This window comes from Bombus flavifrons, chromosome 6, assembly GCF_040668555.2.
Source record: "Bombus flavifrons isolate JBK064 chromosome 6, iyBomFlav1_principal, whole genome shotgun sequence".
In the NCBI taxonomy this organism is placed as follows: domain Eukaryota; kingdom Metazoa; phylum Arthropoda; class Insecta; order Hymenoptera; family Apidae; genus Bombus; species Bombus flavifrons.
In genome coordinates, this window is record NC_138447.1 from 9,203,288 (window position 1) to 9,218,435 (window position 15,148).

Genomic DNA, 15,148 nt, shown 5'->3' on the forward strand with positions numbered 1-15,148 from the left:
GTAAGTAACGTAACAATAGTAGATAATTCGAAAATGCAGTGAAAGTTGAACCGATACCAAACTCGATATGCAGTACGAAGAATCGAGTATTCAAAGTGATTGAGCATAAACAAGTGCATTCTATTAATATTACAATTTTTACGTTTTTGATAATAATGTAATACATTGTTCTTATACAAATTCCATTATTATTCTGTACATTAAATTATTAAATACATTAAGTACATTAAATTATTAATTTCTATCCTCCGTCGTTATACAGGTATTATTTCTTATTCCTAATTATCCGTTATCACGTCTTGGTCTAACATAAATTCTATTAGTAAATTGATATCTTTTATTAAAAACCGTGTTCTTCTTACAGAAATCTCATGTTCCGCAAAACCGTACTCACACGTCCTCCGTGATATAAAATCAGTTTTGTTTTATATTTTACGTGTTATACTATAATTAATCTTTCCACGATATATTCTAGCCAATTATTAACTAACTAAATGGTAAATGTATTTGCTCTCGACAAAGCTAACCCTAATTTGTTTTTCTGCAAAGTCATAGGAAGATATATAAAGGTCATAAGAGAAAAGCTTGATGAGATTCGTATAGGAGAAAATGTAAGAACCATAAAGAAAACTGAGATTAAATGACGACAAACATATTCAATTTAAAGACCGGTCTTTCGTAAAGAACGACAAATATAACTATATATCGTGTTCATCCTCGGTATTATTTATACGCGTTTATTGTCATCAAACGAAAAAGTAACTTTTCTCGACTGCGTTACACTACGTTCGTTCCTAAGAACGTCGTTTAAACGCCGATCGAATTTCATTGAAACTTAAATATCCCCGGGCGAATCTTCTTCTCTATTTACTGATTTCGACCCTTATATTTAAAGCTTGCTTTTCTCCGATACGAAAACGATGTATTCACTAATAACGAGATTGAGAGCAACGAATTCCTCTGATAATACGTTAAAAGTTTTTCACGAAGTAAGAAAAATGGCTAGATCTTTCCTTTGCCTTACGATTTAAGCTCCAATAGCGCGTACCGCAAACAACAAGGCCGATCACACGTCGAGCCATTTCATGGCTTGGATGAACGTTCGAAGTTGTGCAAATCGCGCGTGTCTTTTGACATGTAAATACATATGCAAGGTATAACTAATTTTATTTTGCAAGATGTTTGACAAATGATTATTACCAATTGTTCATTGAACAGGAAAGATTTATTGTCTTGAAATAAATAATAAATCAGTAAGATCGACGTACCACATCTCTCATACGCGTTGTTGATATTTGGTTCAATCAATGTACCACGTCTCGCACGATATTGTAGGTTAAGGGGTTAGTTTCGAATTTGACGGGGCAACACAAAGAGCATTTTATGTGTCTTAAAGCAATATTGTCTTAGAAAGCGAGCGATAACGGTCTCATGAGCGAAAAATCAACACACGGCCTATCGGCTTTCTATGCACCTCTTACTTTTCTCCCAGGTACATGAAATACCTGTATCCGTACGAGTGCGAGAAGAGACGCCTATCAACGCCGGCGGAATTGCAAGCGGCGATTGACGGGAATCGTCGAGAGGGACGTCGAAGCAGTTACGGGACATACGCGACGAGCAGCAACACTACGAACGAAAGTCTCGTGCAGAGGAACCCCCACACACCCAACCCGCTCGCGTTGCACGCGCAAATGTCACCGTTATCGTTGGTGACAGCGGTAGCGGCTGGTGGTCAACACCATGGACCGCAATCGCTGATGAATGGAAGTGCCGCGCACACACCCTTACCCCACCATCCGCATCATCCGCATCTTTCTCAGGGGATAGCAGGCCAATTAAATACAGGTCAGTAACTATACGCATAGGACTAAATTGCAAATTCTTATGTACGCGTAATATATATGTATATAATATGTATATAAATATATATTATATATATTATATATTATACATATTATATATATTATATATATAATATATATTATATATATTATATATATAATATATATTATAATTATATTATTATATATAATTATATATATAATATATATTATATATACTATATATATAATATTATATATATATATATAATATTATATATATATTATATATATATATTATATATATATATATATAGCTATGCGGTATATATATATATATAGCTATGCGGTGTAATACTCTTTATAATATTTAGTAAATGAAACCATTTTTTATATAAGTAATTTTTAAACGATTTTTTTTTTATTATACGTGTTCGTAAAGTTATGTATTTGCATAAATATTCGCAATTTAGACCAACATGTGTATTGTTAACATGGTGACAATGTTACGAGATTGCGACATACACTGATTACGGGAAGCATTTTATTGATCTTATCGTAAGGTTTAGATACTCACACAACCGAGTATATGAAATTCCGCGTTATTTAATAGTACGATATCTTCGTACGATTTTTGTACTACGGTCGATTACGAACAGTTGATACAACGATAATAAGGAAATAATATAAAGAGCACCGATAATATAAAATGAAATGTATTGCTGGATAAAGAAACGAGTCGAGATTCCATTTCTTCAATTCGTATTTATAAAAATAATGAGAGTGAAACAATAACGTCCACATGTTGTCGGTACAAAAGCGTTCTAATATCGAAGTTTGTGCTCGTCTCTTTAAAATTCCATCGGTCGTAAAGAGATCAGGAAATTCTCGGCACGATTCGAACCGAGATGAATGGAAAAGAAGTACCGGAAACGAGGGAGTCGAAACGGAGCCTGAGAGGATCTAGATGAAAAGTTAGCGGTGCGCGAGGAGACAGATGCGAACGAGGGAAAGAGATAGGTCGGGAAGGGAGTAGAAGAGAAGCGGGTTTATTTTAAATCGGTAGTTAAGGTTCCGGGCCTCCCCAGAGATGATGATGCGAGAGCGAAGGAGGCGTAATTGATTGTACGATCCTCCGGGAGACAGGCGTTAACGGATGACTCTCGCTAACGAGCATTCCTACTTCCCTACCCCTTTCTTCCTCCTTCTCGCCCCTACCACAGCCGTACTTCGCCCCTTTTCGCCCTGTTACGCCACCCTCTCACCTCGCTTTGGACCAATTTCGCTCCTACGACTCCCACCCCATTTGCTCGTTGTTTGCCCCGCCCCCCGAATTTGCCTTTGCATCCAATCTGTGTGCTTTCTCTTTTTTCCGTATATTATACAACGTATTAAATTCTTTCTTAGAACAACAAATTTATTAATAGTAATCATTCGAACAACACGTATCATGGTGTTAACGCGTTCACCGCGAGAAGCGGATTTAAATTCTGCATGTGGTACAGACTTGAATGCAGGATGCGAACTAAAAAGCACAAACCTACGGAAGAAATATTTCGCAATAATTTATATCAAACACATAAACCAGACCTTACTGAAAAATGTGATCGTTTAATTTCTTTTTTTTTCCTTTTTTTTTTTTTTTTGGCTTTTCGACTTTCATGTCGCTTGGTGGTCAAAAAAAGAAATATTTTGTAAGAAACGAATAATATTGGTTTAGTAGTTGAGCTATTCCAACTTAATTAACATTAATCTGCATGACTCTCTTATCAAATCTCTTTTAACGTCCAAAAAGACGATACAAATCGTATACGCAATACCAATGAAAATGAGAAAAGTCCTAAGATTGGTTGACGACATATTGAGTGTAAAAACTGCACTCGCAGGCTAGTAATGAAAATCGAATCCGCATTAACCGCGTTAACTGAGGAAGAGCGGATATGCGGTTGAAATCGACAGTAGCAAAGCCGTACCTTAGATATGTCATTTGTCGGAATGTCGAAATGAGAATTTGGTCCTGACACATTCTGACGGAGCAGATCTTCTCAATTTCCTCCAACCGCTTTCCTGCTTTTCCTTCGTCGTGTCCAATGGAGCCATGCCAATCCCTATAGTTACTCTAATTTAGCATCCCACCAAACAACTATTCAAACACGACAGTTGGCTGTTACCGTGTAAATGATTTAGGAAAATCTCCTTTCGACAGAATTGCAGTTTCTCTTCCCCTCGATAATCTTTCCAGGACCTATTCCTGGGATGGCACCATCCGAGTTCGAGGCACGCATGGTCGAGTACGTGAAACTATTAAATAAAGAACTTAGAAGTGCTGGTTGTATTACACCGCCACCCGTAATTCATCAACAAGATAGCACGTCACCCCCACCTTCGACGCCACCGAGGGATGGCTCGTTTGGTGCTGTAGAAATGTCCCGACTGACCTTGTGGAATATGTACAATAACAATGGTCTATATCCAGGAATGGCTCATCAACCGTCCATGTCACCGCAGGCCTCACACTCACCGGTACCTGCAGCTCCCACTCCCGAACCTCAAAGGGAAGCTCTTGATCTTGGACTCAGGTAAGAATTCAACTCTTAATTTCAGAGTAATGACAAAAATTAGTAATAGGATTCTTCTTAGGTCATCACCTATATGCTTATCGCCAATAAGGCAAAGTTCACCATCTTCAGGAGGTAGCATGCACATAAGGAAGGATCAAGATTTAACTAATACCCCTGGACCTCCACGGGCAAAAAGATCATTCTCCGAAGACGATAGTCCAGGGGAGAGGAATGCAACGGTCGCTAGCGGCACGCATATTAGAATTTCAAATCGAGGTAAAACAAAGGAAAAATGGACGAATATGTTTCTGTTTACAAGAAAAGAAACAAATTTGACCTTCGCATATCAAAATATATCTCCGTTTAAATCAAATATCTTCTATGTTTGATATTTTTCGCTATTTTAATATTTTTAAATAATATTTCAGTCCATAATATCACGTGTTTTATTCTATAAAATGTTTGGTTGTAGGAGATGGAAGAAGCGGTGATAATTCCTTAGTAGTCAGTATGGAGCTAAATGGAGTGACATATGAAGGTGTTTTGTTCGCTCAAAATCACAATAGGACCACGGACAATACGCCAACATGCAGCAACAGCAATTCGAAACCGTCTCGGAGTGTGGTTTTGTGAATGCTCAACGATTAAGGAACCATCAGCCTACCACGTTGTCTTGATTCTTGGTGATTATCTACATATAACAATAGTAATGACCCGTGAACGAACGAAGCAGTCTGCCATGATCGAACTTGATTTTTCTTTAAGAACTACAATCTACATTCGCCAACTCGAATTGTCGTTTACTCGTATCATGCGCTAATATCTGCTAGGTTCCTAGAGATTGTATAAATATATATGATACGTGAATTCATCGTGATGACGATAGGCTGCTTGGATGATGATATTATGAGTGGTCATTGTATGAATAATGTATGTATGTTTGCGTGCAATGAAGATATCTTTTTAATTAGACATCTTTATATTTTTCGGTTTCTTTCGTTCGATGGAAACCTTCTCGGGGTATCGTTTGCAGCGGATATCGCATTGTCTTTCCTTTCGTTCAACCTTATTAATATAATTAAAAAACGGAACAAAAAAATAGTCAAAATAGTACATATTTGTAAGGGTGAACTAGAACGGAAAGTATTCGCGAGAAAGAACATGTATCAATTTCTGGTAGAATTCTCTCTTTTTTCTTATTAAGCACAGTTCTCTTTCCAAAATTTTCTCCTTAAACCAGTCGTTATGTTTGGTTAGTGTTCTCAGCCAAGACCATTTGCAGAATGCTTTCTACTTCACAAACTCTACAAATATATATTATTTTTTCATCGAATCTCCTACGAATATTTTATAGCATTTTAAATCAGCACATGTGCATTTGTTTTTATCACGATTATCAATACGATATCATTGCAAATGTAGAATCTAGGTGTGTGTGTATGTGTATGTACAAATATACTATATATATACATACGAGTACATACATATATATGTACACCTACGTAAGTGCGTGCGTAGACAATTATCCATCTTGTCGCCCGCTTATTAAGTGTACATAATCATTGGAATATATTTTACCTTCCATAAGAGAGAAACAGAGTGAGAAAAAGGAATAGAGTTCAGTGCGACAGTTTATAAATATTATAATTATTTTATTATTATTATTATTATTATTATCATTATTATTATTATTATTATCATTATTATTATTATCATTATTATTATTATTATTATTATCATCATTATTATTATTATTACTAGTGCTATTACTCTACTACTTCTACTACTACTACTACTATTACTACACTATTACTATTACTCTTACTACCGTAACTATTAGATATAGAATTTTTATTTTCTTTCATTTTCTTTTTGCTACAGCTAAACTCTTTGACAAAAAAGAATTGAAAAGTGAAAATGCTTGATCCTTCGCTTTTCATTCAGACATTTTTATATGATTCTTTCGTGAGTGGTCTTCACGAAAAAGAACGAAGGGTACAGCAAATTATCGTTGCCCATCTCTTTATTTTTATTCTATACTTTCGCGTTATTTTCTTTATTTTATACTAAGTGCGCAAAAGGTACGGGCGTTTACTACAAAAGCATTTAGCGTCGTATCATCCGAATGTTTGATCCGTTCGCACCATTTTGCACCTTTGCCATTGACTCACGCGTTGTCAAATTTTCTAAATCTCTTTATTTTTTAACTATGAATAAAGATGTTTTTCGATGTTTGCTAGGGCCAGTTCGATAACAATACCGCAGTCAAGTAACTATAAAACACTGAACACCCACGAATCGATCTATAAATATATAAATATAGCAATGTTTACTTTACATAATGCCTAGTACGTAACGCGCAGGATAAAAATCATACAGGATTGAAACGTATATCCTTTGTAGCAGACAAGTGTATTTGCAACACAATAAGGATAAAAATAAAACCATCCGTAGTCATAGTTATTAGGATAAAGTAGCGGAGGTAAGATATTAGAGAACAATCTGCGCAACATTAATACAAAGGACATAAGATAGATCAAGAAAGAGATTTTGCGAATGATTTATCGACGATCTCTAAAGCAATAGCAGAACGCAACATAACAATAGCTTGTTTGACGATCTGAGAATCTGCATATTAATAATGATGCAGGTGAGGAAATAAAATTGTTTTATTGTTTATAGTTCTAATATTATCCAAAAAGACTGTTACATTGAATATTATATAGGATAGAAATAATTTCTTATTACAATTATTAAGAGCGATATTGTCATCTTTACCAATATTACGACTATATAGTTATTATTCCTATTACTACTATTAGTATTACTCAGATATTTACTACTATCCTGTTATGACGTGATAATGACAAGTGACGGTTCTAATAAAAGAACAAAAAAAATGACATGAAAGGAATATTTGAATCAAAGTGAAGAAAAGGAATTCTTGTTGCTCTTGCATGAAGGTAAAAGGCTGATCCCTTTTTTCTTTCTTTCTTTTTTTTCATTTTTATTCGAGACATTTGATCTCAAATAAGAAAAATATTCCTGTGGTGATCTTGAAATTAATGACGATATTTTGACTCTTGACAGTCATTTTTATGTGGTACTAAATGTATCGTTTTACTTTTTAATTGATTACACGAAACACTAAATTGCTAAAAAGCATCAAATACAAAAATGAGCAACAAAAAAATAAATGTAACATTACCAGTTTCGCCGCCCTCGATGATTTTCATAGTTTACAAGACAATTGTTAATGTTTATTGAACCGACTAGACTGACGCCGGTTTGTAAGTATTACTACTTTTTTTCTTCAATGTCGAAACAAAAATACAGCACATTTGCAGGCATAACATTGTAATAATTATTATATACGTTGTATATACTATATACAATTTAAAAAAAAATTTTACATTAACAAATAATTATTACATTGTAATAATTATTATATACGTTGTATATACTATATACAATTTAAAAAAAAAAGAACACTGATGACATTAACTATTTTAATCTCCGTAAGTAGCAACTTAATTATCTGTAAATCCATGTAAACCAGCCCACAAATATCACAATTAATAAAATCGATATTACTTTTATTTCAATAGTCTATGACCTCGTTACGCCTTTATACAACATGTATATACTTTGTCAATTCGATCGAATGTTTGTGTCTACCAAATTTTTATACATATATGTAGCGACATCAATTATCGATCTCATTGACGATAATTCATTACAATTTCAATATGTAACGTTATATTCTGTAGCAAATTTTTCGATCTTACACAATATTGCTTGTTTCTCTTCTAATGTCGCAAAAGCATATTGTACAGATGATAGACAAAGTTTTATGAGTTGTTCTCGTTCTAAACCAAACGTTGAACTAGCTATTTCATATTCGTGAGACAAAGATGTATGAAAAACACCTTTGTCATCGGTCTAAAAAGAAATAAAATATTCTTTCCAAATAATTACTCAGATAAATGTTAATAACTCTACTCACACCAAGACAAATAGGATGTCCAGCTTCAAACAAATATTTAAATTGATGAGATTCATAAGTAGGTACTGTTTTACATTGAACATTCGAAGTTAAGCACAATTCTAAACAAAAGGTAGAAAGCAAATGTTAAAACAATATTCAGTATATTTCTGTATAAAGTAATTAGCAAATTTTCATATGTTTACCACTCTTACCTACAGGAATTTTTGACTTAAGAAGCAAATCAAATATTTTGTTTGATCCTTGTAGTGTGGGATGAATGCAAGTGCAATGTCCCAATCTGTCTGGTTTAAATTCAAGGATATCTATTGTTTCAGTTTCATTTGAAATCTATATGAGACCAATAAGAAAACACTTAATGTATTCAAAGATTCAACAAGATTAAGTTCAGTTTAAATGGTAACTGATCTCTACCTCTGCACAATGGATTGCAATTTTAAGTCCAGCCATTCTAGCTTTTTCCAATAACTCTAAAAATGTATTTCCTGTCATTGGATCTCCACTGAGATCAAGTCCAACAATATATTGGGGATATTTCTTAATAAAATCTATTGCTAATTCTATGTTTTCTTGTGCTGCTTTGTATCCTTGTTTACGATTAATAGATATTAATAACTTCAATAATATGTCTGGAAAATCAATCTTGCACACCCTATAATATCCAGTTAAAAGTACTTAGATGTTTGATTGATTGTTAAAAAAAAAACATTTTAGTTAAATCTTACTCAAATGCTCTTATAATTGCTTCTACACATTCTTCTTTTGTCATTTTCCCTTGAATAACACGTGGTGTGCTTCTAAGCTCCAAATATATTACGTTATCATCTTTGAATTCTTTAATTGTATCGTAGGTAGAATGAAAAACTGCTTCTGGTGTTACTGCTAATGAATGTGCTATGTCAAATACTTTGAAACACCTACGAATCAATTATTGCACGTTTTCAATATAATAACACAATGTATAATTTGAAGTTGAAAACTCATTCGTACTCGCCTAATGATGAAAAATCTTTTATACTCGTAAATATTTTGTCAGAATCTTCTGAATTAGGATTTTGCATTTTATACAATTTCTTCAAAGTATCCACACTTAGGGATCCATTTAAATGAGCATGAAGTTCCTGTTAAGCACAGAAGAAAAGATATCTTTTAAGCATTAACCTATACGTTTTATGTTGTATAAGTTTCAGATTACATACCAATTTTGGAAGAGCTCGGCAGAAATTTCCTAAATTCATTATAAAGAATAAATCAAATTTTATTAAACATATAAAAAATATCAGTCTTATTTTAATGTGTCGTTTATTTCAAACTACTGTTCCTTAAAGCTGAAGAATGAATGCAGTAACCGATTGCATTCGATACGTGACTACATATGTACTTACATATATGTTCTTTATTTAGTTTCTCAATTTATTGTATAACTTATTTTCACGCTTTTTTTAGTCAAACAATGAATAAATAGGATGGTGAAAAATATACATATGTACACATAGATTCAATTAAAATATATGTTTATAATCAATTTAATAATAATAGAAAAGTACAGAAATATGGACTTCATACATAATGCAAATAGTATATAGCATTTTGAGAAAATACAGTTAAAATAACTTTAACTTTGTACGTATTTTATCAAACTTATATATGATTTAATAGATTTTGAAGTGTTGTGCCTCAAAAGCTGTATTGATATTAGAACACTAAAGAATACTTAAAGGTATTAAGGTATGGAAAGTATCAGATTTTTAATATATCTACAATTGGCATGTGTTTTGTATACTGTGTTATAGAAACTAAAAGTCTGGTATTTATGAAATGTATACTGCAGAGGAAATTTTAATCATTTTTTTTTATCTCAATTGCATATTTCTTATCTGAAATATGTTCAATTTTTTTGTAACATCTAATAATTATTTGTTAAATATTTTTTGTATGTAACATTTATTATATCTGTTTTCCTATAACAGACAAAGAATAAAAATTAAATTTTCATGCTTATGATCAAATTTAGTTATATGTATACATTTTTCCAGGAATGTTTATATATACATATAACTGATTATTTATAATTTCTTAATTAAGAATTGAACATACAAGCACATTAAATACATAAGATTTTAAATTTGGCATGGAAAAAGCTTTATAAAATAAATTCGAATTTCCAGATTTTCAGATTTGGCATCAAATAGTTTGTATAGTATTTGTACAATAAAAAACATAGTGCCAACATAGGCAGGAATAACATTGGTCAAGCATAAAAATGTCCTATATTTTAAGGTTGAATACCATGCCTAGGAACTGCTCATAGTGAATCGTAATGACACCATCCAAATCTGTATCCAACTGTCTGAAGGCAGAAGTTAATGTCTAAAAAATAAAATTTATATATTTTTTTAAACATAAATGTACATAATCTAACAAAATATTACACAAATGAATACTTACATATAAGACTATGCAGCACTGAATAAAATCATCAAAATATATAGTGCCACGACCAGCTCTGTCATATTTGCGTATAAGGGTGTCTATAATTTGATCTGATAATCTGTATCCAAAATTTGTGAGAGCTGTTTTTAATTCATTTCTATCAATGTTTCCACTGTTGTCCCGGTCAAATGATCTAAAGCAATTTTCCCAGTCTGTTACATATTTCCACAGAGCTCCAAATTCTTCAAAACTAACTGTTCCCTTTTGATTTTTATCAAACATACCTGAAGAATCAGGATCAGTTTTGTCAATGTCAAACATACCTGTATGAATGCAATGAGATAAACTAAAAACATATTAAATATGATAAAAGACCATGCAGATCTACTCAGAAACTATGGAATACATTGTTATAGTATAGCATTTTAAACATTTTTATTGATTTACGTGGTCATTTAAAACAATAAAATCAAATAATTACCAATCATTAAACGAACTGTTTCTGGATTAAATGGTGTCCAAGTCCCATTAGAAAGAGCTTGCTGTAATTCCTCTGCAGTAATTGCACCAGATCTGTCTTTATCAACTCTGCAATATCCAAACCAAAAAACATTAAGTTTGTTTGTGTCATATGTTATTTATTATCAAAATTGTATTTAGTATACAATTATTTATAAAATGAATGAATAAATAAATATGTTAATTTTGTAAAACTGTGTATGGAAGACAATCAAATTAAAATTAAAATATCTTTTAAATGACGAACTTTCAGATAAAAATACCTTAATACTTTTGTATAAAGGATAAAAAATCATATCGGATCGGATCGCGTATGAAAAGATATAAAATTCCATCTAAAGAAATATCAATGACGCTGAATTTCGAAACAAAATGATCTCGAGTAAAAATTCGTTGCATCATTGCATGAACCCTTTGAAATAATGCATATAATTTTGTCATGATAAGTTTTTTCGCACAACAATAAACGAGGCAGATATTAAGCTAATCTACTCTGTATATACATACATAATTTGTATAATTTGCAATATATAAATGTAATTCGTATCATTTATGAATAAGCTAGACCTAATTAAGGATAACATAATACATATATATAATTAAATATAATTGAACATTTACCATATTATAATTTGAATGACAAAACATATGCAGAATTATAAAGGTTATATGCTCGATATGAAAGAATTAAATAAATAAAATTCAAATAAAGTTTGACATACCTTTGAAAAACATCCCAGAGAAATTCTCGACTAGGCATAGGCGATACAAAAGCCATCTTTCAACTAATGTTTACTTTCACAAAATATAGGATTAGAAATAATTATATTTAACACTTCTATCTGTTTAACGTTACTTTGTAACTTATTATGGTGACAGTGTAAAAGATAATATGAATTAACTTGCAAAAAGTTTCGCAGAATACAACGTCATAAACACGTCACACCACTGATAGATCTAACGTATGGTTACTAGTTACTATACTACGTTTATATATACTACATCATACTAATCATATTAGCTATTTGGCTGGTTATTTTCAACTATATAGTATATCTTGTAGATCATACAAACAGGTCTTGATATTTGCTAGGGAAAATTGCCCGAAAATTGAATCATGTCTACTCGTAAGAAATCAACATGGAAGGTCAACAAAATCTGCGTTCTTGTGAGACAGACGAAGATGAATAAAATGTTTCTGTCTCTGTTTGAGACATTCATAGCATGTCACGCATGGGCAGAACGAGGACCTTCTTGTCTTCCAGGTTAATTTTTCACAACTAATCACGACTCGATCTTCGGACGATTTTCTCTAGGATTCAGTATATAAATGTCATGATCTGTTTATATGATGTTGTACTATATCACTGTACGTATAAAGAAATTACTAGAAAATTATTTAAAATCTCGGAATAAAATAAACTATATTAATTGAATTAAAAATTACTTTTTTATAAAGTATTATTTATTAATAATCATCATTACATATTACAATGCATATAATAGATAAAAGAATAAATATATAAACGAAGTAATATATCTTGCTCAATTTGATTAAGTTAATCTAAAACACCAAACAGCTCTCTTTCTCTTTAAAAACATTTATGATAATTTATCATACTTTTTTGTATATGATTGTTCACTAAAATAAAGATTATTATCATCCTAACAGGATATAAGGTTATTAAATAAACCTTGTTATGGTTTTCCACATTTATAAATTTTCCTTACAAAGGAAAAATATTTCATGATTACTAGGTAAATTATATTATCTAATTATGTTAAACATGACATCTAATGTTATCTATAGTGAAAATATTGAATAAAAGGTTTATTTATAAATATTTTGAGTTCTGTGCACATTTGTATTACGTTTGTTTAGATCTTTTTATTTTCCATGCCCCAATTCTATACTTATACCAAATGAAAAATAAATCTTTACCCATTTGTAACCAACTCCAGAAAGGGACTATTTTGGATCCTTCAATTTCTGTCCAATTCACAGGAATCTCAATAATAGGAATGTTTAGAATTCTTGCAATATATAACATTTCTACATCAAATGCCCAACGTTCAACATGTAGAGCTTGAAATACAACTCTTGCAGATTCACGTGTTATAAGTTTAAAACCACACTGTGTATCCCTAATACCTCTGACTCCCCAAAACCACACTAGGAAATGGAATCCATGCATTAGTAACAATCGAAAAAAGGTTCTTTTAGCAGTTTCTTCTTTCTCTAAATGAGCTCTAGATCCACATACTATTGCATGAGAAGAACTGATTTCATTTGGCTTATCTATATAATCAACTAGAAAAGATGGTTTTGTCACTATAAATATTTAATTTTACTTTATATTATACCTTAAGAAATAACTTACATCCTAATATATTTTTCAAACTATCATCTAACTTTTTTAAATCTGTAAACTTAGTAGCACCATCAGCATCTGCAAATAATATTACGCTCCCTCTTGCACTTAATATACCCTTAAATGAAAATAATTATGATAAAAGATAATGATAATAATAATAAATTAAATTTCATAACATTCTGTTACTAACCAGTCTTACTGCCCCACCTTTCCCTCTGTTTTTAACAAGATTTAATACTCTAATGTTATCATATTTTAATGCATACTGATGAGCAATATCCACAGTTTTATCTGAACTTCCATCGCTAACTATAATCACTTCATAAGTACACCCATTTTTTGAACGGTTTTCCAAATATTCCAAACACTCATCTAACATTACTGGCACTATAAATTAAATATATAAACACATTATGTTTTCATAACATTACTGTTAATGCATCAGTATTTACATCTTTGCTCTTCATTATAAGCTGGTACTATAACACTTAAATGTACGCTCCATTTTTCATATAAAGACGGAAAAGCTTCTGTTTTTTTCGTTTTTGGATTGAAAAAGTACTTTTCCTTCTCATCTTGCCATATTTCTGGATATGGTTTTGTTATTACAAGTAATATTATAGAAAACTGAAAGCATGTAATTAATTTCATTATAATACCGAAGAAATAATCGCAGCTATGTATACGATATTTTAATAAAACAAATTATAATTATAAGATATTAATGTACCTATAGAATTGCCACGTTTATACAAATTTAAATAACATAAAAATTGTAATTATAACCTAGAAACGTACCACTATTATACATATTACTGCAAATAAAATAGCATAAAGAAGTAAATGCCCTAACGGTATCATATTAATATTATTATGTTTTTAAATATTAGCAAAAAAATACTTTTCAAAACACGTATTGTTTCATCCTTCCTTATCTTGTGCCACCGCACATGCCTCTGAAGTTGTGATTAATTTGTATACATTTCGCAGTTGGCTGCACTAAATACAAATTTTATATATTATTTTATTGGTGAAAAACTTCTATATTTAAAATGAAAAATAGTCACAGAGGAAGTTTAGTATTTATTAGAGATATTAAAAATCAAATAATTTCAAATTTGTTATACAATATAATTCTTCATAAGCAACTGATAAGTAATTGATAATAAACGTTTGTCCACATAGAGGGAGTTCTACATTTTCAAATTTGTATTTTTATTTATTATGTTCAAAAAATCTGAATTGTCACAATAAAATAAAGTATACTCTAATCGACATTCACGTCTCTATTAATTTTCTGTCTCATGTATTATTCGTTTCGCGTAATTCATTGTACGCTTATTATAAATTAATTTATTATAAATAGTATATTTTATTTATGTACATGAATTAAGTTATGGATATAAAATATAATGGATTCTGATAAAAATA

The 15,148-nt window shown here is 31.2% G+C and overlaps 4 protein-coding genes across 10 annotated transcripts in view; 1 reads left to right on the forward strand and 3 right to left on the reverse strand.

The window, feature by feature from the left end:
* The window catches only part of retn (retained), a 136,988-nt gene extending 131,695 nt beyond the window's left edge, over positions 1–5,293 (forward strand). For 3 of the 5 annotated variants that reach the window (XM_069114837.1, XM_069114838.1, XM_069114840.1), the window contains 4 exons: positions 1,493–1,848; positions 4,030–4,402; positions 4,464–4,660; positions 4,857–5,293. In XM_069114837.1, coding sequence (XP_068970938.1) covers positions 1,493–1,848; positions 4,030–4,402; positions 4,464–4,660; positions 4,857–5,017 — 1,087 coding nt within the window. In that variant the 3' untranslated portion in view covers positions 5,018–5,293. The remainder of the gene's footprint in view (positions 1–1,492; positions 1,849–4,029; positions 4,403–4,463; positions 4,661–4,856) is intronic. The other 2 variants (XM_069114841.1, XM_069114842.1) reach the window with 2 other exon arrangements.
* Positions 5,294–7,965: 2,672 nt separating this feature from the next.
* Positions 7,966–9,763, reverse strand: Ada (adenosine deaminase-like protein). The gene is made up of 7 exons (XM_069115890.1): positions 9,590–9,763; positions 9,381–9,511; positions 9,116–9,307; positions 8,805–9,042; positions 8,585–8,720; positions 8,391–8,491; positions 7,966–8,326 (listed from the first exon to the last, which is right to left on the reverse strand). The coding sequence occupies exons 1-7, from the start codon at positions 9,626–9,628 to the stop codon at positions 8,129–8,131; spliced, it is 1,035 nt and encodes a 344-aa protein (XP_068971991.1). The 5' UTR covers positions 9,629–9,763; the 3' UTR covers positions 7,966–8,128.
* A 124-nt stretch (positions 9,764–9,887) lies between these two features.
* Positions 9,888–12,510, reverse strand: Alg-2 (Apoptosis-linked gene-2). Of its 2 annotated transcripts, none has more exons than XM_069115893.1 (4): positions 12,065–12,510; positions 11,305–11,411; positions 10,839–11,146; positions 9,888–10,760 (listed from the first exon to the last, which is right to left on the reverse strand). In XM_069115893.1, exons 1-4 carry the CDS (start codon positions 12,118–12,120, stop codon positions 10,659–10,661), a joined length of 573 nt encoding a protein of 190 aa, XP_068971994.1. In that variant the 5' UTR covers positions 12,121–12,510; the 3' UTR covers positions 9,888–10,658. The 2 variants fall into 2 exon arrangements, with proteins under 2 accessions (XP_068971994.1, XP_068971995.1); XM_069115894.1 differs by having other exon boundaries at positions 10,839–11,107; positions 12,065–12,478.
* Positions 12,511–13,204: 694 nt separating this feature from the next.
* On the reverse strand, positions 13,205–14,890 carry wol (Dolichyl-phosphate beta-glucosyltransferase wollknaeuel). 2 transcript variants are annotated; one of them, XM_069115892.1, is made up of 5 exons: positions 14,516–14,890; positions 14,170–14,344; positions 13,908–14,104; positions 13,724–13,832; positions 13,205–13,641 (listed from the first exon to the last, which is right to left on the reverse strand). In XM_069115892.1, exons 1-5 carry the CDS (start codon positions 14,576–14,578, stop codon positions 13,211–13,213), a joined length of 975 nt encoding a protein of 324 aa, XP_068971993.1. In that variant the 5' UTR covers positions 14,579–14,890; the 3' UTR covers positions 13,205–13,210. The 2 variants fall into 2 exon arrangements, with proteins under 2 accessions (XP_068971993.1, XP_068971992.1); XM_069115891.1 differs by having other exon boundaries at positions 13,205–13,653; positions 14,516–14,883.
* Positions 14,891–15,148: the final 258 nt, after the last annotated feature.